This window comes from Falco rusticolus, chromosome 2 (genome assembly GCF_015220075.1).
Source record: "Falco rusticolus isolate bFalRus1 chromosome 2, bFalRus1.pri, whole genome shotgun sequence".
Taxonomy (NCBI): Eukaryota; Metazoa; Chordata; class Aves; order Falconiformes; family Falconidae; genus Falco; species Falco rusticolus.
The window spans coordinates 31,358,727-31,382,623 of record NC_051188.1 but is presented as its reverse complement, the minus strand read 5'-3'; the positions used below and the strand labels follow the sequence as shown (position 1 = coordinate 31,382,623).

Genomic DNA, 23,897 nt, shown 5'->3' with positions numbered 1-23,897 from the left:
AAATGTGCACAACTACTACAGTTCTTCCCCTCACTATGTTGCAGCTGTATATAGCCTCTTTGAATACCCAAGTCAATCGGTTATAAGCTGTTGATTTCCTCCATTGTACCAATTCAAATTCATACATTTGAATCATTTTGAGAATGCCAATACAATAGTGTATTTTGGTTACAGCTGTTGCAGAAAACTCAACCTGAATTTATTTTCCTTTCCATGTTATACATTAAAGAGTCACCATGCTTGAGCCATTACTGCACAATCTTTCACCTCATCACATCCAGTTTCAGTCATTTTACCTTAAATTTATACCACAGTAAGACAGGGGAATATGCCAACAGTAAAACTTTAGGTCCAACCTCAGATAAAAAGACACTATATTAGCTGTGCAGCGCAATGTAACAAAGTGAAACCTTGGAAAGGGGTAGTGAAGCTGCATGTTGTTCCCTCTCCTGCTCCCACCCTGGAATTACTTTAAAAGTAGCATTAAAGTTAGTTTTGCTAACATACAAGAATAATTTACATGTAAAAGTAGTACATGACCAAAAATACTGGTATGTTTAAATCCTGCATGTTTTTCCCATTAAAGCTGGTTAGTTTGCTATGTCTCTAGTTTCTTCACTGTTATTTCCTTTAAAACTTTGTGCAGGTTTGGTGTGAGTTGAACCACCCTACCGCTGTCTGAATTTGAACTTATTAATTATGTACTGCTTTATTGCCCTAGAGCTGAGCTAGTCTAGGGGTTCAGCAATTCTGTGATCCAGGAAAGTTTTTCAGCTCAGTTTGTAGTTTAAGTTCTTCATGGCCTTAGGGGAAACTTTAAAACTAACTGAAAATGAGTTTTAGCTATTTAACTTGATTAGCGCTTACATTTGAATTACTTGCTTCTATAAATCTTTTAAATATAAGTGCCAGATAAAAAGAACATTAAAGTGTTCTAACACTCTTAAGTGTACATCACAATCTGTGGAAAAAATAGTGGCAAATTTTCAATGAAAATATATGCAACTGTACCTTTCTGAAATGGGAGAGTTTATGTTCACTGTGTTTATTTTCATCTCTTCTGAATGAATGTTGCTTTCTATTTGACCACTCCTCTGCCCCGTCGTTGTTTCATAATGATTTATGTCTCTTGGAAGGGTGAAAGTAAACAGTTCTAGATTTCTAGTAAGGATTCCAGGTTTTTTGAAGTACACACACAAATGGAAGTGCTTCCAGAGGATAAACCACAGTGGCTTAAACTTCTGTGCTAGTACATACTGCTATGTGTTCAGGACTGCAAGTCCTTTTATTCTTTCATTTTAAAGTTAGGCAAAACACTGGGAAAATTTGTATCTGATGGCTGACATCAGATATGCTTTGAAAATGCTTTGAAAGGTAATGAATATGTTTTGATGTCTTGACAGATTATTTTCAAGGGTCTGATCTTTATGTAGCAGGTAAAAACAGAGAGGATTTCTTAATTTTTCAGAATATTTCCTCCTGTATTTTAAATACTTTCATAGAGTATGGGCTTCTCAAATTCATGTTAATTTTGAAAAACTTAAAAAATTACAATTGAAAGGAACCAATGATTACAAATTTTATTAGAACTATAGTTTTGCCCTTGGGAAGGTCTTTTGCTGTCTGAAAAGAATGACTCAAAATAGTTAATAAATTTAAACTCTGTGCATGACTCGTGAATTGATTAAAATGTTCTGTGGTGCTAATTGTCGAAACTGAGTGTTACAAAGTTCTTGCCACAATATCTTTAATATGCCAGACCTTCAAGCCTGAACATCTACTAATACATCTTTCAGTACTCAAGAATATTTTTCCTTATGTTCTGTGCCATTTTGAGGTCACTATGTTTCATAGTTTCTGCTGAACAAGGTGACAGCAATACAGAAAAATGAAAATATTGTACTTTCAGAGGCTAAAAGCAGCACTGACAAAACTCAAAATCGCAGAGCACTTTGTATTGTGAAATCAAAAGTTGTTCCCTTGCAACTGTTTACTTAGCATAATCTTACTCATTAACCCAGTGTTTGTCTAATGTCTAATATCTGGATATTTACTCTTTCCATTTGTTTCCTTCCCTAACTGCACTATCCGTGTACTTTGGAAAATAACGTGAATCCTAATTGACAGCATAATTAAAGACTTTTATCATTTGCCATGAATCTGTATTCTGTTACCCACTGTTTACTTTGCTCAGAGTTTAAGTTGTGCTGACTCTCAGATTCAGCTGACCTGGTGTCCCAATAGCCAGAAGCAGTAAAAAGCTGGCTTTGGAAAAAGGTATGATGGCTAAAGAGAGAGAACTCTTGAACTGTTGAGTGTGAAGAAAATTTCAAGGTGGAGTTTTATACCACACTGTCTGAATTATCATGTTAATACAGTTTCCAGAATTGTGGGAAGGAGAAAGTTCATGTGATTAAGTTCCTTATGATTATTAGTTTGGAATGGTAAAATATAGGGACATTCTGTGCTCACTGAAACTTTACCTTGGAGTTTCTCCTAATATTAAATGGTTTTAGCTGATTTTTTTTTTTATCTACATGGTCATTTTAAATTGATTTAGGGTTATGGCTTAGCATTTAGAGTAGAGGTAGTTTATAATCAGTTTGTTGCTTGTGTGGGGGATTCAGTAGATAAAACATGGAAATACGTGTAGGAAACCAAGAAATGAGTGAGTTCATAATTTTTGTGGCAGAAGTGGTAAGGAACATCATGATCAGATACAGGAAAATCTCATTAAGGTGTGACATCATTGTGAAGGGCAAAGAAAGAGAGGCTTAAATTCTGTGTCAGCAAATAGGAAACCAGGGGGAAGCTTTGAAAGGATGGGTGATGTGCTGAAGACAAGCAGGGAGGAGATTTTAAGGATGTTGGTGTCCAGTTCTGAAACACTGTAGAATGGAGGCTTGAGGAAAGTTTGGGCAGAAATCCTTGCCACAATCAAGACAGGAGACAGAAATGCAGAGTAGATGAGAAAGGAATAAAAATGTCTGCTGAAAGATTTGAGGAACAAGTAAGAGGTGTTGTCATGACTGGTTGAAGGAGAAAAGGCAGAATGGATGGAGAATAGGGACTGTATTGCTGTGCAAGTTGAGCTCCATAATGAGTTGATGGATGGTCATGAACTGTCATCTGGCGATGACTGTTTTACAGTCATCTGGTGAATAGTCTTCAGACTCTGTTGCAACTTCTGTAGAAATGTGCAATTCTACATGCTTTATGGAGCCCAGCTGGATCATTACTGAACTCACGTTTGTTAGAAGACTGTCTACAGTGCGGGTTTGCCAAGGCTCATGGTGCAGACTCAGGATCATCCTTTGGAATTCTTGTATGTCACTTCTTGTCCCTGGAAAGTCTGTAAAAGTTGCAGAGGACCAGAACTTTCCTTCGATGGGGGGCCCATTGTAGCTTTGAACTTATTGCTGGAGAGAGTCAGCAAGAAATGAAAGTAGTGCTGCATGTACTATTAAGTGAATTAAATAAAAAGAAAATGTAGTACATGTACTTACAGAACATATTTCAACAGAATGAGAGTCCAAGGGATAATATAGTTGCTACTGATAAAAATCAACTAGGAAGTTGTAATGTAATAATATTTTTATATGGATGTGTAAATTTTCTTGTCTTTGGGGGAGGAAGTGTTCATATTACATGGTTACCAAAAATACCAAAATTCTTATTCTCTGAACTTTGCATTGCGGAACTTCATAGCTGATATGTTTACCCCCTGATTCACAGAGTCAAGGTTTTTTGTCAAGCTATAATGTAAAATCTGTGGGTACTTTTTCTTAAAACTTGGTTGAAAAGAAGTTGTATGAAGGGCTATGGTTACAATGAACTTGCTAAGCTTAACAGCCTTAACTGCGCATATAATGTATGATTTGCAAGTACTAACATATAACTTTTCATTCTTTTTATTCTGCACCATCTTTCATTCTTTTCTCAAAAATTACACATTTTATATTAATCACCTTTGAATTACATCTTTGTCATTACCATACAATCCTAATGCCATATATGAAATGCTGCTGCCCACTTTTATCCCTTCTCTGGTCCTTACACCACCGTGGCTGGACTGGCTGTCACTCCCCTCCAGCAGACCCATCCCTCAGTCTTTCTCCTATTTCCTTCAACACACTTACACAGGCACAAACATGGGACAACTTTAGCTACAGTATCCCATCTGAAGGAGACAGTGACAATGGTAGGTGTTCCATATATAATTTACTTAATTTTGTTTCCAGAAACCTGAATATATGGCAAATGCTCCATGTGGCTAAGGATGAAAGATGCTACTCTTGAGGGAATGTTTATAAGACTCAACACCTCAGAGGATGCATGTTAATTTATTGTAGAATACATATTATTAAAACTAAATGACTGACATGGGTCACTGTTTTCAAGTCTGGCAAAAACACTTTTCCCATGACATCTGCTCCAAGAACTATTTCCAACATAGGTTTATTTACTTACTTTATTTTCAAGCGTTTATAAAAGTTGTACTCAAACAACAATTAGTTTTGCTGCTGTCTTTTCTGCATTTTTTTATTTATTATTTTTTGAGAGGTACTGACTGTTAATGAAAATATCCTGCTCCCATCAGCAGTTTTTGATGCAGATGCATAACTAACTTCATTAGAAGATAAATCCTTGAAGAAATAAAGCTGAAACAATCAGCTAAGCAAAAATAGTAGGTTTTGTCCGACAGAATCTGTTAGTAAGCGGTCAGACTTCTCTATGTGTAGTGAAGACGAGGTACCTTAGTGGACTTTGCTGCTTTTGTTTCATTTTTCTCCAGGGTGTCATTGTTGAGTCATGGCTTTAATATGCAAAGCTGGCCATGTTTGGGCTATCAGGATCTTATAATGCATTAATACTTAAATGTCAGATGGAAGAAACAGACCCTAGACAATTAAACTGTTTGTAATTATTGGATAGGGAGATGATTTATTTTTTTTAAAGTAGGACTTTTGTTCTTCCAGTTGCCCTAAATTACAAGGGTGTTTAGGTATTAGAAGTCAGTGAACCTGTCAGAAGCATCAGATTGAAACCAAGACCACAAATCTTGAATGATAAATACCAGCATTCGTAGTTCAGTCCATTACTTGACAGTACTTTCTGTTGCCAGAGTGTTCTTGTATATAAACCCATAAAAGACAGCGTATGTAAGGAATTGGCTTTGTAAAGGAAATACGTATGGAATATAAGAATTGTGATAATGGTAAGTGGAAAAACTGAATTTAGTTCAGGATGGTATGAAGCCATCTTCATGTTTCGCTGATGAATATTCTAACAAAGAAAGCTAGAGGTACTTCTATTGGTGCAGAATTTGATTTGTAATCTGGATTTGCTATTGTTTTGTTCTTCTAAATAAAACGAGCAGTACAGACTAGCATGTGCTTGTGCATTTGGAAGAGATAAATGTCTCATGCCATTCAAATCTTAAGCCAAATGCAAATACTAGTGGTTACCTTGGGCTGTTAGACAGAAAACTGCTTTTACAACTATATTTTTTTTTATTCAGGTTTTACAACTATAATTTTTTTTTATTCAAGACTGTTGCCTTTCTGTTTAGAGTTTATCTAAGGTGTATCTTCCTATGGTAGGAAGTAAAATGGACCAAAGACCATTCTCTGGTGGTGAGGTTAGTTGGCAGAGCATGATTCAAACACATACCTAAGCACTCTTACTTTCCAAAACAGGATGGCTGCATTTAAGCTACCTTTAGGTAATGTCCTTTGCCTGTGCTATTCCTCAAGCTATACCTAGACATTGTGTGGAAAAGAGGTGGGTTTGCACTGACCAAAACTGTACCAGGAAGCAATGTTCACAGTATTAATGTGTGCAGGCTTGCGAGTATAGGTGTAGCCTTTGATGTAGAAAAGCCATGCATCAATGTAGCATCTTAACTTCGTATCATCTTTAATGTAACTATCTGGCATCAGCTTTGCAACAGTGGAGGCTAAGTCTAGAATTTCTGGGAGGTTATAAGGCTTGGAATAGACAGGTCTCCCAAGACCAATGTCCATACCATTGTGGAGGCTTTGGTTTAGCAAATACTGTATAACAACTTCACTCTTAAATTTGGACTGAATAAATCGAACAAAGAGAAATCTAACCATAAACTTTTAGCCTGACTTCATCTCTGCCTGTCTTTTGTCTATTATTTTTAGAGTCAGGTTAAATAATTTTATTGCTTACCTGAAGGATAACGTTGTCACACTAAGTACTTTGGACACTGGATTCTTTGATGTGCTATAAATAGTGACCTATGTGCACTGTAAGTACAAAAATGAAAATTTTGACGAGGGAGTTTGTCCTTGACAGAGATATGTTAAATACATACAGTGTTATTCGCTATTATCCATTTGACTTGTTGAGACTTGTACAAAATACTTTTTTTTAAAAAAAAATAATATTGGAACAAGCATTATGTAGTACCCTTGGCTCACCAAGGGTTCAAAAAGCAGAAACACACTTGTGGAGAGCAGAGCCTGGACCTTCGGGGCTGTGTGAGGTGTGAGCTCCCCTTGCTGGAAAAAGTGTGGAGTGCAGAGAAGCAAGCAATACCCAGCACTACCAAAACTCCCTGTGTTAGAACATTTTCCTTTAAATTCAGTATATAACTGAAACTTTTATAACTAATGCTTTTGAGAGTATGTGTTTTGGTTTTGTTTTTTTTTAATCAATTAAACTTATTTTATTTAGAAACTTTTAATTGTAGTTTCATGCAGCCTTGAGATTAGCCTGTCTTTTTCCTCATGGTGGAATGTCTGTCTCATTCGTGAATGGAATTGCATAAGTTACGTTGCTACTTACTTTTTATTAACAGTTGTAGTCTGAAATTGGAAGGAAGATCTTGGGACATTCATATTGACTTAGCAAAGGCCTAAGCAAAGACAGGTGTGGCCAAACTGAATTTAAGTCCATAATAATTCTCTGATACTTGCAAAATTGAACATAAATATGAACTAATGATTTTGTAGGAAATCCTTTGAAATATTGCTGCTGCTAATAAAGCTACAGTGGTATTTAAATACAATTTAATTACTGTTACTCTTCAAGTATGGTTTTATCTGGGTATTTCATCTGTGAGAGACACCAAAGCTCAATTAGTGTTATACAATGAACCATTTCTAAAATGAAAATCTAGAAGTTGCAGCTACGGTTTTTAATAAAAGCAATAGGAGATTTTTATTTAATCTCTTAAAAATTTAGAAGCAGTCTCCAGTGAATTGTTACAGAGTTGCTAATGCAGAAATTTTAACTCAGTACAATACAGTTCTGGCATTTAATAGAAGTCCTGGGAAAGAGTTTCTGCACTTTGAAAACTTGGGAGTTGATTTTCTTTGTTGTTCTTGTAGCTGTCCTAAACTATACACTTTACTATATAGTTTATTAAATAACATTTTAGCTATTTCTAGTTAATTAATTTTCACCATATTTAAGTACCTTCATCAGAAATTTACCGATGTACTGATTAGTTTTAAATTATCTAAATCAGTAGGTAATGCTTTTGAAATGGTGTGGTTAAATCAGATATATAGATCGTTATACTTCATAACAATAGCAGTTACAGCCGTTAACAACCTTTGTGTTTGGGTATGTGCAGTCATAGCCTCTGTACTAAATGTTAAGTAGCTCATAGTTGTTGATATACCATGCTTTTGAACAGAGTTCTATTGGGAGCTTGTAGTTTGCCATCTCCAAAACCAAAGATAAAATACGGACCTATTGAATCTGAAGGCACGACTCCGCTACACTCAAGTTATGTGTGGGAGGTCAGCAAAGTTGACCTTTGTCAAAAAATGTTTTTATTATGATGTGTGCACCTGTGTGTAGGTGCTTCTGAATGGTGGCACTGGTGAAGCTGCGCAGTCCATCTGGAGAAGGGAACTGAGCTGCAGTCAGTATCTGTAGTTCTCAGTTCTGCATGTTCTTTACAGGACACTCTCCCACTCTGCCAGTGGGATTTCTGATGATATTAAGAAGGTTAGAGTTTATTAACATAAACCTGTAATATTTAGGTGTTCTATTTAAAAGCAGTTTTGTTTAACGAATAGCCTTTAATATGGCATTTCCTGAAATTACTGATTTAGCAGCAGTAGTAGATTTCAGTTGTCTGTGAAAAGTTATAACTATGACTGTGTGAGTCAAGTATTAGAAGGAAGCACGTTTGGGAACTGGCCATAGTTTATTCTGTCTTGGTGCCTCAGATAAGTAGCCTAAGGATGTGTAAGGAGTTTGTTGCCTTAAGCTCTTTTCAGTAAATAAGGGAAAGAACTGCTGCCTGTTGGCTGAGCTGCCATAGGTGGTATATGTCTGTCCCTTTGGTTAGAGAAGTAGCTTATATTATTAATTTTGCTACTTAACTAACCTGCATACAGTTAGGTGCAATTTCTGGTGACTAGACTTGTCTGAGACTTCAAAGCTTTTCTCGTGCAGAAACTTCATCTTGTTTATCTGAGCCTGAGATGGCAGAGGGTACAGTTTTGTATGTTGACTCTGAACTGATTCTAGGGCTTCAGTAACAGTTTACTTTTCATCAGAATGTAGATGAAATTTCCTTCTACCGAGGATTCAGTGTTTTATTTTGTTAGATATTTTGAGGACTGATTTTTAAAATTCAGCCTATTACACAAATCACAACCTCAATAAAATGCCTGATGTGCCACAGTTTTTAATTGAACATCTGAATTACTGTGATTATGCCCATGTGTACCTTTCTTACAGTCAAGAGTACTTAATCTTTTTTTACTCTCTAGTAGGTGTCATTGGCAATTCAGACACTTCCAATTTTCTGATGTGCCTTTTAGGAAACAAAAGGCTTCTCTCCTATTCTGTTATTTATTGAACCAGAAATTATCCTCTTCTTCTTTAATGGCCTTAAATTAACAAAACTGAGACTGAGCAGTAGCTGTATGTAAAAATGGAGGTTTCTAGGCTTTGTACTTTCCATTAATTGGTACTTAGGGTTTTACGTTGCGTTCAGGAGAGAGGCAGGATAGTAGTAATACAAAACACTTCTTTCTTTTAAGTGGTATCATTTTCCCTAATAATCAAGTTGGCCTATAATTTGAGTGCCACACAGGTGACAGTGGCATTTTTGGGAAACAAAATGGCAAACAAAGTGGCAAACAGGTGACAGTTGCTTTTTAGTATACATCTTTTCCTCCCTGAATCATTCAAAACAGTCATTGATCACAAAAAAAAAAAAAAACCAAAAACAAAAAAAACCCAAACAGGAAGCGTAGAGGTGTATATATGCAGAGATTTCATGTAACTTTCAAGGACCTATATGTGGGCGAAGTGATACAGTCTCCAGGATGGTTGGGAGGGAGTATTGTGAATAGTTTGTGCAATGCTGCATTTGCAATACAACTTTTACATTGGTCTTTGGTGGGTGGTTTGGGGTGTTTTTTGTTTTTTTAATATAACCTTCTCCAGTAAGCAGTTTGTCCTGTGTTGGAAGATGCTTGTCACAGCTTGTTGCACAATTCAGCATCTTGTAGGAGAGGGTTCTACTTAAAAAGAGGTGTTTCCTGCCATGTTACACACTAAGTTTTGTACAGATCAGAATCTCTAAGGGACAGTGCTGGTGCTTAATCATCTAACAAAACTTGCTGGTTGAGGTTTTGATTTGGTTGAAAAATTATCTATTCCATTGATGGTTCAGGATGCCAGTCAGAGCAGTATCTAAAAAAATCTCAGATCAGATTTTTCTGTCCTTCTGAGGACAGAAAAATTTTCTAACATTTTTTTCTGGAGGCAGTGCCTAAGTATTTTGCTTCATTTAGAAATTAATAAGTCAAGGTGTTAGTTTTTAAACTAAAGTCTGTCTTTTTTTTTTTTTTTTTTTTTTAAATCATAGTGTTCTTAAGACCACAAAGGAATTTGGAATCAATAGACCCACAATTTACAATTCGAAGGAAAATGGAGCAGATGAGAGAAGAGAGAGAGCTTGTGGAACAGCTGCGTGAGGTATGTGAGTGTTGGTAGAATTCATTTGTGCTAATGGAATGTATTTTTTAATTTTTATTTTGGAAAGTTGTCTAAGTAGGAGAATATTATACTGCCTCATTTAACCTTTTTTACTTCTGCAAATCACATTGATGAGACTATTCCTGAAGTGCTTTATCACTGTCAGATGTCTGTACTTCAGGAAAGGTTTTGTAAAAATGGGAAATAATAATGGCAGTTACCTGAATGACATACAGTTAAACAGCATGTCTTGCACTGGTGGAATTAGCAATTTATTTAATTTTATCAGAAGCAATGAAGTGATCACTTAAAAGATGGAGAGGTCTAGAAATTGTTTCCAAACAGCTGGAGAAGTCTTCAGTACAGCAAGTAAAAGGTATAATGAAATTTATTAGTTAAAGCTGAAGTTAGAAACTTTTTTTTTAAAAAGCAGATGGCTAATGCTTGAAACAGCTTTCTTAGAAATGAAATGAATATTTCACCACTTGAAGAATATACAAGATGGTTTCCTGGTACATTATCTTGAATATAGAAGCCAAAGCCTAATGCAAAAATTGCTGCATGTCGTTGCATAGGGTCTATATTACACAGCTAATATGTAGGTAGTACTGTTTGTGTGAAACCTGTTTGAGTCAAAAAGAAAGGAAAAAAAAAAAAGACAACTTTTGCTGCAAGGTGTGTTGCGAGCCTGAACCTGTCAAGGTTTCCAGTTATGTCATGTTACCAACAGAAGAAATGGTATTGTTGCACTCCTAAATGCAGTACAAATCCTGAAGGTGTGGTAGGTGACTTTGATATTGTAACCAAATTACAAGATGATTAACTCTTATGTCATTAGCTTCATGGAATAACTAATTACAAAATTATTAATTTACTTTAATGTGTATTTTATTCTTTAATTTTGAAGCAGGAGGTTTCACTTTTTTCCTCCTTACCAATAGCATTTAAAAAGTGGTTCATTTAATATAGAACTATGAGGAGTTTTAGATCTCTATTTTATTACCTCCTGCCATCACCTGTTTTAAGTCTAGATTAATCTTAATTCGTCTTGCTGAATTTTTGAACAGAACAGATCTTGTTGAAGATTCAACATAATTATCTGAATGTAGTATATTTCCAATTCTAAACTTGGAAGATGCTAAAGGGGCGAGATACAGGAATTAGATGAGAGAGACTTACTGGTAACAGAGAAGAAAATAGAAGTAGCAGTAATAAACTGCACTATGATGTAGTTCATCTGAGTGTAGTCTAGTCGGAACCGTCAATGCAGCTTTTTACATTTAAGTTGCCACAAGTATGTAGCAAGTCCCCAAGTAATTGTTTCTAAAAAAATAGTGTCCTCGAGGTTCCTGTCTTGTGCATTAGTTCAGTCAATCCTCACAGTGAACAGCAGAACAAGGTTATTCACCGTATCAGGCATGATAATGGAGACTTAATAAGGATCTTTCTACACCGTATTAGTATTAGGTATTACCAGTAATACTGGCTTAACGTGTTACTGACCTTCAGTTCTGTGCACTGTTGTCCTTTGCCCTTACCCTGAAGCATGGTGTCCTGAAATTAAAGTTCTGTTGTCTCTTGTGAGAAGGGGTTGATTACAAGTCAAGGAGTGGTGGTAAGAACTAGAAGATTGACCCTGTCTGGAAGCACATAGTGAGGTTTTTTTGAATTGATAAATTTCACTCTGGTATGCCAGGTCCTTTAGTGAGAGAAGTAATCTCCAGGACATCTCATTATGTACTGTACAAGCAGATAGCTCAGAACACGCAAGTCATTAAATTCATACTTACTGAATAAACCTATCCATCTGTTAGTATATTTTCCTTTTGAATTGTTTCATGGTATGTTAGAATTAAGTGAGACTCCACAAAATCTGCATCTTTAACCAAGCTGGGCGCTAAACGAGAAGGAAGAACTATTACAGTACTTGGGCTCCTTATTTAGAAATTGAAATGCACCATTACCTTTAGCTCAAGTGCTTCACATGAGCCATATATTGTGAGAACATTGGTGTTTCTTCCATACGTTCCCCCCTTTTCTTTAGAATGATGTGTTTTTACAGAAAATGTTCCATTTCATAAAACTTTTTGCTTCAGAGACATACTTATTTTTACACTATTTGATTTTGTATACGTCCACGGTCACTTCAGACAGTTGTCATTTCTAGAGTCATTTGCCACTTACACTTGAGCAATAGAGTCTAGCAAGAAATACTGGTTGATTTTTGCCACTCAAAGGGTAAACATTCAATAGTTCTGACATGCTAAGTGAAGCGATTTGCTGCTGCAGTGTGAATGATTTTTGAAAAAGAGAGCAGTTCTTCAATGGTGATGAAATTGAAAGAGAATTGATCCACTTCTTGAAGTCTTTCATTTTAATTAAACCTAGTTTCAAACCATGAACTCCAACAGGAAATTACATAGAACTAGTGTTGTAGCTGCACTTTAATTCATTAATTTCTATAAACCTGTTTGTAACAGATGTGGGGGAAAGTCTCAAAATGAATTCTTTCTGTACATATCTCATATACCAAAAATGGTTTCTAATTTATGAATTAATCCAAGGTGAAAACAAAACATTGTATTAGTGCACGTGATGCACTTGCCCGTCTGGCACTTGTGAGACCATACATGTGAGTACTTGAGTAGTGTGCCTAGTAGGAGAAAAACTGGGAAAATATAATGAAACTCCAGCGTGAGTTCTGTGGAAGCTGCTTCATGGTGAGGGCACCCAAACAAAGGATCTATAAGGAAGAAATAAGAGCTGGATTTCTTTAGCTTGGAGAAGAGAGTGCTTGGAATATCATGTAACTGTCCTCAGCTGCCTTGAAGGGTAGTAATAGGGAAGATGAAGCCAGGCTTTTCAAAGATGCACAGTGAAAAATGAGAGGCAGTGGCACAGATTTCAGAGACATAAATTTCAAGTAGCTATAAGGAGAAAATTCTTCGCAATAAGGGTGGTAAAATACTGAATAAGGTTGCCTAGAGATATTGTGGGTTCTCCCTTTCTTGGAGATATCCAGAACTTAACTAACCAAAGCTCTGATCTCACTTCCAATTTGTTAGACCAGGTGATCTTCAAAAATCCCTTCCAACCTACATTCTCCCTTGATTCTAATGATAATAATCTATTTTTGTCTAAATCACCCAGCATAGATTGCAGTAATATATTAATAGAGAGTAATGACATTACGGAGGTCCAACTAGGAATAAGAAATACCTATTTAAGATAATGGAAGTTATTGCCTCTGAGAGTTAACCTAAGAGTTATATCTAAGTATAGTGTTGGAATGTTTTCAAGATTGGAGCACAGTTTAGGAAACTCATCATATGTAACAATTGTACTGTAGGTGTTTTTTATGGAAGATTCTCAAATATTTTCAAAGTGTTTTATTTTGCAATATCAAATTATTTTCAGTGAGACTTCAGTTTTACTTAACGGGTATCCAGAAATTCATTCTGATCACCCTAGTGCTTCCTAAGTAATTTTTAAGCTACTAGGGAAAGATTGCCTTTTATTCTCTGCTTGTACAGTGATTCACACAAAGTAGTTCTGATTCAAAGAAATTTTGAGAAGGCTAAGTAGAAGACTTGGGAGAATGGTGAAAGGAAGGAGCCACATGTAGCGGAATCACATGGCTAATTGCATGCATATGTGTTTTTCTATGTGTATATAAAAAAACCCCGCATGTTATGACAGCAGCATTTGAAGTGTTGTGTTCTTTTGAAGAAGTTTACATAATTCAGTGATCAATAGTGCAGAGGAGGTTGGTTTTTAGTTTTGAAAGAATAAGTTATGTAAAGAAAGTGTGTTGCTTGGTAAACCAGACTCCAAAACTGGCGCTGTGTCTACACTACAGCATAGGAGAAGATGAGGATATGTATTCCCTTTTCTTTCCCCTTCATCCATTTGTGTATTAAAGTGTGCATGTGTTCTTCATTTGCAGAACATTGAAACAAGACTAAAGATTTGTTTGCCTGAAGACTTGGGGTCTGCTCTGATGGATGGTGTAGTTCTTTGCCATTTAGTAAATCACGTCCGTCCTCGGTCTGTCGGAAGTATTCATGTACCTTCACCAGCAGTAGTGAGTTGGATGTTTCTTGCTGCATTGGGTTGGGGGGGAGGAATGTTTAAAAAATTACTGTTTCATTGCCAAATTATATTTGGTTACAGAAAGCAGGTTGCTGTTCAATGAATATTCTTTGCTGTTAGGGGCAACATTTACATTACAAATTCTAATGTTCATTAATTTATACGTCTTATTTTGCATATATGTAGAGTGTATGTATGTACGCACACACATGTATAAGTGAATAAAATCATCCTGCCTTTCTCTGATCTAGCAACAGTTCAGATTTTTTTCATAATGGCCTTTTTGTTCAGTACAGTACAGAACTATGATTGCAAGATTTTATCCTAGGAGACCCTTTTTAAAAGAAAATTAGCCCCTTGTTTGTTGATTGAAAAAATATGAGGTTAACTTTAGCAATGTCTGGCTTAGCAGGTGTCATGTTACTAAAGCACTTACAGCACTTCTTAGCATATTCTTCCTGTTGGGTTAAATGTGGAAATTATTCCTTTTACCTGCAGACAGAACGGATTAGAAATATGCACTGTAGTGATTTAATATTGGCTTGCCAAGCCTAAGGATCTGGTGATTTCAAGACATAAAATTGATGTAATCTGTGTGTGCGCATTTCTTGAAACTCTGTTTTCTTAGTATCTTCTCTGTTTATCGATGTCTTTTTCTTGGACAGATCACTGTTCCAGATTTCTGATACCATTCTGGTTCTGAAGAGGTTTTGTATGGTTTTAGACTACCTGCCTTTTGTATTTTTCTTTTTTTCTTTTTTAATGTACATGTTTGGCAATAATTTGCCGTGTACAGCCTAATACTTGATTCTCAGAAATAGCATGTGGATTTCAGAGGCAATCTATAAGAACTTCCAAGAAGACAGATACTAAGTAAAAGATGTTTTATCAGATGGTCTTAGTTGAGTTTCTTTTGCTGTTGCTAGATTTTAAATTACTTCTCTCTTTAGTAAAAATAAGATATTGCCAAATGTTGTGGTTTAACTCTGGCTGGCAACTAAGCACCACACAGCTGCTCACACCCTCCCCATACAGTGTGGTGGTGGAGAGGATCAGAAGAGTAAAAGTGAGAAAACTTGTAGGTTGAGATAAAGACAGTTTAATAGGTAAAGCAAAAGCCGTGCATGCAAGCAAATCAAAACAAGGAATTCATTCACTAGTTTTGGCAGGCAGGTGTTCACACATCCCCAGGGCATCAGGGCTCTGTCATGCATAACCAGTATTTGGGAAGACGAACACCATCATGCTGAATGTGCCTCCCTTCCTCCTCCTTCCCCCAGCTTAAATACTCGGCATGACGTCCATGGTACAGAATATCCCTTTGGCTAGTTCAGATCAGTTGCCCTGGCTGTGTCCCTCTCAATTGTTTGTGCCCCTTCATACTTCTCACTGGCAGGGCCTAAGAAACTAAAGAGTCCTTGACTTGACCCAGCAACAACTAAAAACATCAGTGTCCTCCTATCAACATTGATCCCACACCAAATCCAAAACACAGCACTGCACCAGCTACTAACAAGAAAATTAACTCTATCCCAGCTGAATCAAGGACACAAAAAACATGCAAACCTGAATTTCTGGAGCAAAAATTTAAGTTTTGTTGCTGATTTTTTTTTTTTTTTTTAAATTGATAAAAATATTCTGGTGTTTTTTGTAAGAAAAAACAAATATATTTAATCAAATTTCACTTTTTTTCGACTTTATATTGATGATGATCTCTTGCTTGAAACAGCTTTGAAATTACTTTAACCTAGAAAATGAGTTCTTTAAAGTCCCTGCTATTATAGTGAATTCTTGGTTTTAGTGGATATTCTGGAATTACCGTTGTTTCACATCTTGCATTGAAAAAGTAGAATATTGAGTTTGTTTAGGGTTTTTTTTTTAGTAACATGATATTTGTGTAAGTATTTGGTAAATTAGTCCTGACTGAGACAAATTATGGATGTATTTGAAGTTTTACAGTAATAGGAAATTTCTCCTTCAGAGACACTAAAATTGTTTATAGCTACTATACATTTGTGACTAGGTAAAAAAAATTCAAAAGAGCCTATTAATTACAGTTAAGTTTGTTCTTCATGATGTATGTTAAAATCCTTCATCAGTTTACTTACTGTCCGGAAAATCCATGTTGTCTATCACAAATTATTGTAAGAGTCAGGCGTTAGAACCTCATAAGCTGGATGTGAACAAGTGGAGAACTAAATGTGCTGGTGACTTTAATAGGTAAAAGTACATGGCATCCACAACTTAGGTACTCAGATTGTATTTGTAGTCATGATGTTTTTAGAGCAGTAGAAAAAAAATTGAGCAGAATTTTATGCATTGTTTTCAGGAAAAAAACAAAAATAGTGCATCAATACAAGAATAATGCAATAGGTGAATTGCCTGAGTGAATGTTTTTGACTTCTTTTGTCATAAACTGTTTTTTCTTGGGTTTACAGCCTAAACTTAGCATGGCCAAATGCAGGAGAAATGTGGAGAACTTTCTGGATGCGTGTAGAAAACTGGGGATACCAGAGGTAATTTAATTAAGTCTGTTATTTCTAGATGAGAAAAAATGCAAGACACGTGAATTACTTCAAAACTGAAGGATAACTTTATGAACTACAATTTTTTAACAATAAAGACATATAATTAAAAAATATGTAAATAATGGTATTTACTTTACTGCATTTAAGTGGCTCATGCCAGAGCCCTTAAAAATTGCAACTTTTGTCTTAAAGTAGTAATTCAATATTATCCCAATACCTCTTTATCTTTGCCAGGGGGGGAAAAAAAAAAAGGAATGTGGTAATTAGGTAATGTGTAATATTGTAATTGGGCAGAAGTTTACCAGTTGTTTTCATCGTGCAACATAATTGCATTTTTACCTAGTGCTTTTAGAGTATGGACTTCATTCTTATTAGTTATATATTATTTTACAGTGTTAAGTACTCTATTGTATGCATTATAAAACTGACTAATAACATACTCATCTCTTGTACTGAAACACTTCTGCAGTGATGTGAAGAAAACCGCTGTTAAGTATGGAAAGTATATATGAGGCTCTGTAATGTCGATGTGATTCAGAAGCTGGCGATAGGAACACTGCAGTTCTTGGTATTTTCTGCTTTTCATTTAGGAATAGCAGCATTCGTCCTGTAATTTATTCTTATATTAGTAAGGAAAAATATCTTTATAACTAATGTTATGAATTCTGGAGTTGCATTGGGAATATTTCAAAGACTCCCTTATGGTCTAGAAATACTTATTAAGGAAAAGCTAATTTCAAATACATGACTATCAAAAGAAGGTAAAAGTGTTATACAAGGTTTTTTTAATCTGAATACATGAAAACTGCGTGTTTTATTGTCACTGTTGCCTACATATGGCAGCATAATGAAGGCTGAGTTCTTTTTAGTCTGTGTTTCAAGAACGCTGAAACAAAAGGATATTTAGTGTGTATGTCCCCCACCACTCCTTGGGGAGCAGGTAATAATGCAAGGATTTCAGACTGGGGAAGAATTCCAGTTTGAATTCTTTATAGTTTATCTATATTAGCACTTGATTTGGAGGACAGCAAAAGTGACAGATCATTCTTGCTATTTGTAGGAATTTTGAGGGAGAGACTTTATCTTGCAGCTCCAACGAATGGTTCATCATAAATTTAATTTGACAATTCAGTATAATGGGCTGGGTCTCTAACTTGCAGTGGTTGATTCTTGTAATTATGTAATTTATGATCTTAGAATGATGTCGTATGAAAGGTAAAATTTGAAAGAAGATCAAAATCTCAGTGCTGTAGGCTTGTAGATGTGAGCGTTTGTTAAGCTGCCCCAAAATTCATTGTCTTCTGATGCATCGTAAATTATTCAATTAATTAGAATACAGGTTGGGGGTTTTTGGATATAGTCTATTGGGAAAGAAAAGGCCAAGACCTGTTTTCATTGTTGTCAAGAGATCTTTCAGAAATGGAAATAGAACAGAAATATTTATAAAGATCCTTGCAGTGCCATATTACAGATGGGTAAGCTAAGCCTTTATTCTGAGGCTTTTAATTTTAAATTTCTATAAGTAAGCTTTCTGGAAAAATACCTTTTTCTTTTCTGTGAATTGACATTTTTATATATTTATACACCTCCTCTTTAATGGTTCCATTGAAATTAGTGTAGAAATTCTAAGGATTTTTTTATTTTAAAGCATAATTGTTGCAGAGTTGCACAGAGCCTTAAGCACAAGGCCAGATCTTACCAGTCTGATTTATAAATTACCTATATCTATCTAAACAAGCATTAACTTAAGCTTTTGAGGGGAAAACCTCATTCACTTAAACATTAAATGAACAGCCTTCAATTGTAAATTTGCATTAGGTTTTAAGTGCTCTGAAAATATTCTTTTTGATTAGCTTTTGGTAATTTGCAAATGTATTTCCTATATATTGTGAAAATCCATCCTTTTGCGGAACTGGCTGGTAGATGGTGGAACTTTGCTGGGTGTTGGAGGGATGTGTATTAGGAATACAAAGTTGTATGACAGTAAGTATAACTGTCATCTGTCAAAGTTTTTAAAGAACTACAGATGGTGTGTTTAATGCTGCTTCAGGTTGATGAGTTGTATATTGCCTAACTATCTCTGAACAAACCAGTAAAAGGATTGCAGTGAATTATTCCCTTTTCTAAAAATAAGCATCTTATGGGAAAGTGATAGGTTCCACTTATGGATCCTAATAGCCATAGGTATTAGGCCTTTCAGTGATACTTACGTCCATGTTATGTTCCTGAGAATTAATTTTAAATTCTGCTGCATGTTTTTTTTTAAGGATTTAAAGTTGTCAAAGTTCCTGTTGGTTTGTTTTCAGTTATTTATGAATGGAATAGAGTACATGCTATTTCCTGAACTCCACAGGTTTAGAATAATATCCTGCGAAATCATGTAAAACAAAAACAAGAAAACAGCTGAGCAATTACTGTGTTGTGCTGATGTGCATGGTCTCTTTACTTCTGTGGTTTTCAGCATTCAGTCCTTGGGTCAAAATTGCTTTTCCCGGAATGATTTTTTGAGACAAAACAAATTTTTTTGTTTAGTGTGAGAAAGTGCTGGTGGCAGATAAGCCATCTGAAAGACTAAAGATTCAGAACGTGTCTGTTATGCCTCTCAAGACGTATATGACAAGAAAGGTACAATCTGTGTTGCTTATAAAAGTACAAAAGACCTTATTTTACACTAACTAAAAACTGTCAAATTGCCTAATCCCCTCTGTAATACCAGTAGAATGACAAACACTCCTAATTTTTGGCTGATACAGACTGAATAAGCAAGTGGCAGTAGATGTGTGATAGGTAGGGGGTGCCTGTCCTACTGCATTTTTCAGAATGACATGCAGCAGTTGGGTGGTGCCATTCACTGGTGTAGATTGTCAGTGTCATACGAACCCACTACTGACACCACCTTTAATGCTTACCCACTTATATTGCACCCACACTCTTGTGCTTTCTGTGTTTAAAAAATAAAGCTATTTTTTTGATTTATTTCTCTTTGTGTGTAAGTATGGCCTTTGAATTGTCAATTTGGAGTTCTACTCTTCTTAGTGACATCTCATCCCAAATGTATTAAAAACAATCAAGAGAATCTGAATTGTTATCACATGAATATGTATGTAAAGTTATGTAAAGTATGTCAGTTAAAAAAGTATTTTGGTTTCAACTGCTCTTTCATAAAACCAGTAATGATATACATAAATTAAGATGAAAGTATTTGTATACATTTCTTCAACTTGTCAGTTGCCACATGAGAATCATACTAGTAGCGCGTGTGTGTGTATATATATATATATATGTATTCATAATAGTATCAAAGTAATAGGCTTTCCCATTTCAACCTGTAAATCAATAACTTAAGCTTTGGCTTTCATTATTGGTAGCTGCTATTCTTGGTAATCCATATTGCAGACCATTTTTTCTTATGCACATATAATCATGTTAACAAATGTTCTTGTCAAAAGGCAAAAAGTAATTGATTTATGGTGAGCTGAATTTTACTTTATTTCAAGTGAGATTTAGACCAAAACAAAACTGTAAATGCAGTATGTTATTTGCAAGGTAAAAGTTGTAAGTTTTGGTCTGCATATCTTCTAGCTCTCAATCACAAACAAATATAGAATATCAAAAGTATGACCTTCTAAGCAATTTGTAAAAAAAGAAATTAAACAAAGTATTTTCAATGTAAGCTCAAATGCACAAGCTATCTTTTTACAAAGACACAATTTTTATGGTCTGCAACTTACACTAATGTAGTGTTTTAAAAGTTTAGGCACTTGACCATCTTTTGCCCTTTACGGGTTCTCTTCAGGTCAGAGAAATTAAGTAGAGTTATTTTTAAGAAAAGGAGACAGTCTTTCCCCACATACACAGACACATCTTGTCAGTCTTCATGTAGCTTGAAAAAAAGATAGACATGTTATCATGATTAACACTAGAATGGTAATTGATAAAATGATAAAAGGTAGTGATAAAATGAGATCTTTCATAGCTAGTTGTTACAGCATGGTTTATTGAGCTTCTGTGTTCCAGCATGCTAAGTAATGGTGCAGCACAATTTAGTGGGATAAGTTATTTCTCGAGTGGGAATGAAGAGACTTCTGCCTCACCTCTCAATTTTCAATCAGCTACTTGGTGTACACATACTGAACAAAAAGGAATGTGATGGTAAGAAATGGCTTTTTGGATCTCAAATCATCGTACGAAGATTCAGATCACAAAAAGCTTAGCTGCGCCCTTTCCTGTGACTTTTGAGTCCTGCAAACAGGAGCTGTTACTGTGTCTCAACACCGTCTCTGAAAACTAGGTCCACTGTATTCCAGTGTCAGCCGGAATTATTCTAAAAATTGGCATGACTTGTGTTAGTGTAGGAATTGCCAGTTAAGTAAAACAAACAGAAAAAACCAGGAGGCTTTTGTATGCTAAAACTGGCAGAACAAAGTTAAAAAAGCGACCAAGCAGAGTGTGTCAGGTGTTTTACCTTCTATCCACCTATGAGTTGCTCAACTGGTAATCATGTTTCTCGCTTTAATGCAAGGTATATTTTCATTACCACTTATGCTTGTCGTCTGATCAATTCACATAATCAGTTACTTCTCCATAGTTTCATCATGAGACATCCATGAAGTTGCAGTAAGTTTTATCAGGTATGACTCCTTTCCTCCACCCTTCTGTTCTGGGCTCGGTGATGTACACTATTTGGCCTACAGTGTGGGGTTAAGTGGTTCGGTCTGCTGTCAGCTGGAGTACTGAAAACGTAATTCTGAGGTCCCTTTAGTTTGTGTTTTGAGTATAGTGCATATGCCCTAGAGACTTCATTCTTTCTTTAATGCACTTATGCAAACTTACTCTTGCCTTTTTTTTACCAGAGTCAAAATTTGAGGAGGTTGGTTTTTGAAATGTTGTTCACAGTCACTGCAGGAGCGTCTAGAATGAGGGTGGTTTGTACACACAAATAGCTCGTTATGCTTTTGTCATTCCACTTCTGACTTACTGTGCTTATTCTGCGTGCATGATTTTGGCAGCTGTATGATTTAATTACATAGCTTCATAGACATAAAAAATCAGTCCATAAACATAGTGATTAAGAATATGTATTTATACGTATATAAGAACTAAAAAGTTCTTAGTAGTAATAATTTCAGTCTCCTAAATGAGAAGGGCAGTGCTTGTGATGGGTGGGTGGTTGTCTTCTGAGACTTGGTGGGGGTCATGTACTTTTTCACTATTTCATGATGTTGTGTTTTAGTTTGGTATTTTAATTTCACAGCTTCTGTAAAATTCTGGTAACTTAAATGGAAATACATTCACCATTAATGAAAAGCTGTTGGATTGTTTTTATCTAGAGTTACATTACAGAAGTTTGAGATACATACAATATGAACATTTTACTTAATAAGATGTGAATGTAACAACAAATTATCCATTGTCACAGAACACACAAAAATAAGCAAAAATGATCAGACACTTCTCAGATTTCCCCAGGTTTCACTGAATTTCACTAAAGCACAGCATGGCAGTTCCCATAGGAAATTCCTACTGCATGTGTTGGCTGGTTTTGTACACTGGCTTCTGTACACTGCTCAGTATGTTAATCTCTGCTTAGCAAGTTCTTCACTCTGTAAAAATTCAACCCATTACCAGCTGTCATTCTTTAACTCTGAAATTACTTCCTTCTCCATTTGACTGCAGTAGGAACTTGGATTTTGGTGGGGTTTTAGTTGTTGGTTTGGTTGTTGGGTTTTTGTGGGTTTGGGGTTTTTTTTTTGGGGGGGGGGGGGCAGAGGGAAATGTTTGTTCTGACATTTTGTTAATCTGAATTTCACCTCAATGCATCTTAGATATTTATTTTTGGGATGTATTTGCAACAAGTAGGAATTGAGTCTTGTATGCTGTTCTAAAATTAACCCAGCTGGGTCTATTGGTGTCTTTGGTAAAAGTGCAATATATATTACATAGTTGATAGTCGCAAGTAGTTTGTTTGCCCTAAAACTAGTTTCTCTGGTAAGCAGCTTGTGGCTGTAGATGTTCTTGAATACAGTACTAGACCTATCCCATTTTTAAACAAGATCAGCCTATTTTATTCTGTGTGTGAGTTTTCATCCTTTAGAAAAATCCATATAGAGTTGCATTGAAGTTCATTATTAAATGAATTTTAAGTTGAAAAAAGTTCTGAAAAATGACAGTTAAAATAGCAGTGTTTTTGCTAGGCAGGGTGGTTTTACCCCTCTCTTTGTCTGCTGGTCTAAGTAACAACACTAAAATTTTGCAGCTTTTAATTTCTGTTAAAGCTAGAACCAGTCATGGTAAGCAAAAAAAGAAAAAGAAAATAATAATAATTTTTTTCTTGTGTATGAATGACAGTTCTGACTTCCAGTTTTGCTAGTCACTTTTCAGAATACAAGGGCCTTTTAAATATTTTGAAGTTTGATTTATTGCCAACTAGACCTTGAAACTTTGCACTAACAGAAAACAGACATCTGAATTTCCATGTCTTCATTTATTGGGTGTGCTGTCAGTTCCTTAAGCAAGTGAGACTGAAAAGCTACTAAAGAAACATAGTGTTCCTCTGAAACAGGGGATCTCTTTCTTTGTGTCATTTTATTCAGTAAGTATTCACCATCTCTGATAGTAAGGCCTCATTTGCAGTGTGAAATGTTATATCATACATTGCGTTTTGAAAGTACTAGTTGTTGCTTAGTTTTATTTTAATGTTAGATATTATGTGTGCATATTAATATTATTATTACATATTACACTTCATCTTGTATAGCTAGTCGAGAGTAAATGGCTACATGAAGTCATTGATACTTTCCCAAAAATGTATGGGTATCTAACCTGCTGATAACTTAAAATGCTACCTAGGGAATTTAGTGTCAAATTTTTCAGTTTAGAAACTTTATTAAAATTAGAGTCTAGTAAATGCTACATTGACTTTTTCAGTTTCCATCCCAGTGAATTGTTTAAGATGATATTTGAATACCAAGTTTTAGATTATTATCATAGAGAATTTTGCATACTTCTGACAATTTCTTTAAGTCCTTTTTCTTGAGACTTCATGTTGCTGCTGCTTGTGCTTTTAACAGCTTTCTAACCCACTGTTTGCTATTATGTAAGTTAGATTTTAGAACTGGTTCCATTTAAGCATTTGAATAAGGCCCAGGTGGACAAAGGTGTGCAGATCTCATTGGAGTAAGTGGATCCCATGCACCTTCTCACCCTTGTGTATCTGGGCATAATTTTGAAAGGATTTGAAGGCCTGAGCTTTTCTATCATAACATTCTGATATTATATGATAGCTTCAGTATTTAGAGG

At 35.5% G+C, this 23,897-nt stretch overlaps 1 protein-coding gene across 9 annotated transcripts in view; it reads left to right on the top strand.

Moving 5' to 3' along the window:
• The window catches only part of LRCH1 (leucine rich repeats and calponin homology domain containing 1), a 133,208-nt gene that overhangs the window by 96,518 nt on the left and 12,793 nt on the right, over positions 1-23,897 (top strand). For 7 of the 9 annotated variants that reach the window (XR_005102591.1, XR_005102589.1, XR_005102588.1 and 4 more), the window contains 4 exons: positions 4,097-4,201; positions 9,869-9,978; positions 13,925-14,062; positions 16,509-16,586. Coding sequence is in view for 3 of the 9 variants with exons in the window: in XM_037377087.1 (XP_037232984.1) it covers positions 4,097-4,201; positions 9,869-9,978; positions 13,925-14,062; positions 16,509-16,586 (431 nt within the window). In the remaining 6 variants the exon portion in view is untranslated. The remainder of the gene's footprint in view (positions 1-4,096; positions 4,202-9,868; positions 9,979-13,924; positions 14,063-16,508; positions 16,587-23,897) is intronic. The other 2 variants (XR_005102590.1, XM_037377086.1) reach the window with 1 other exon arrangement.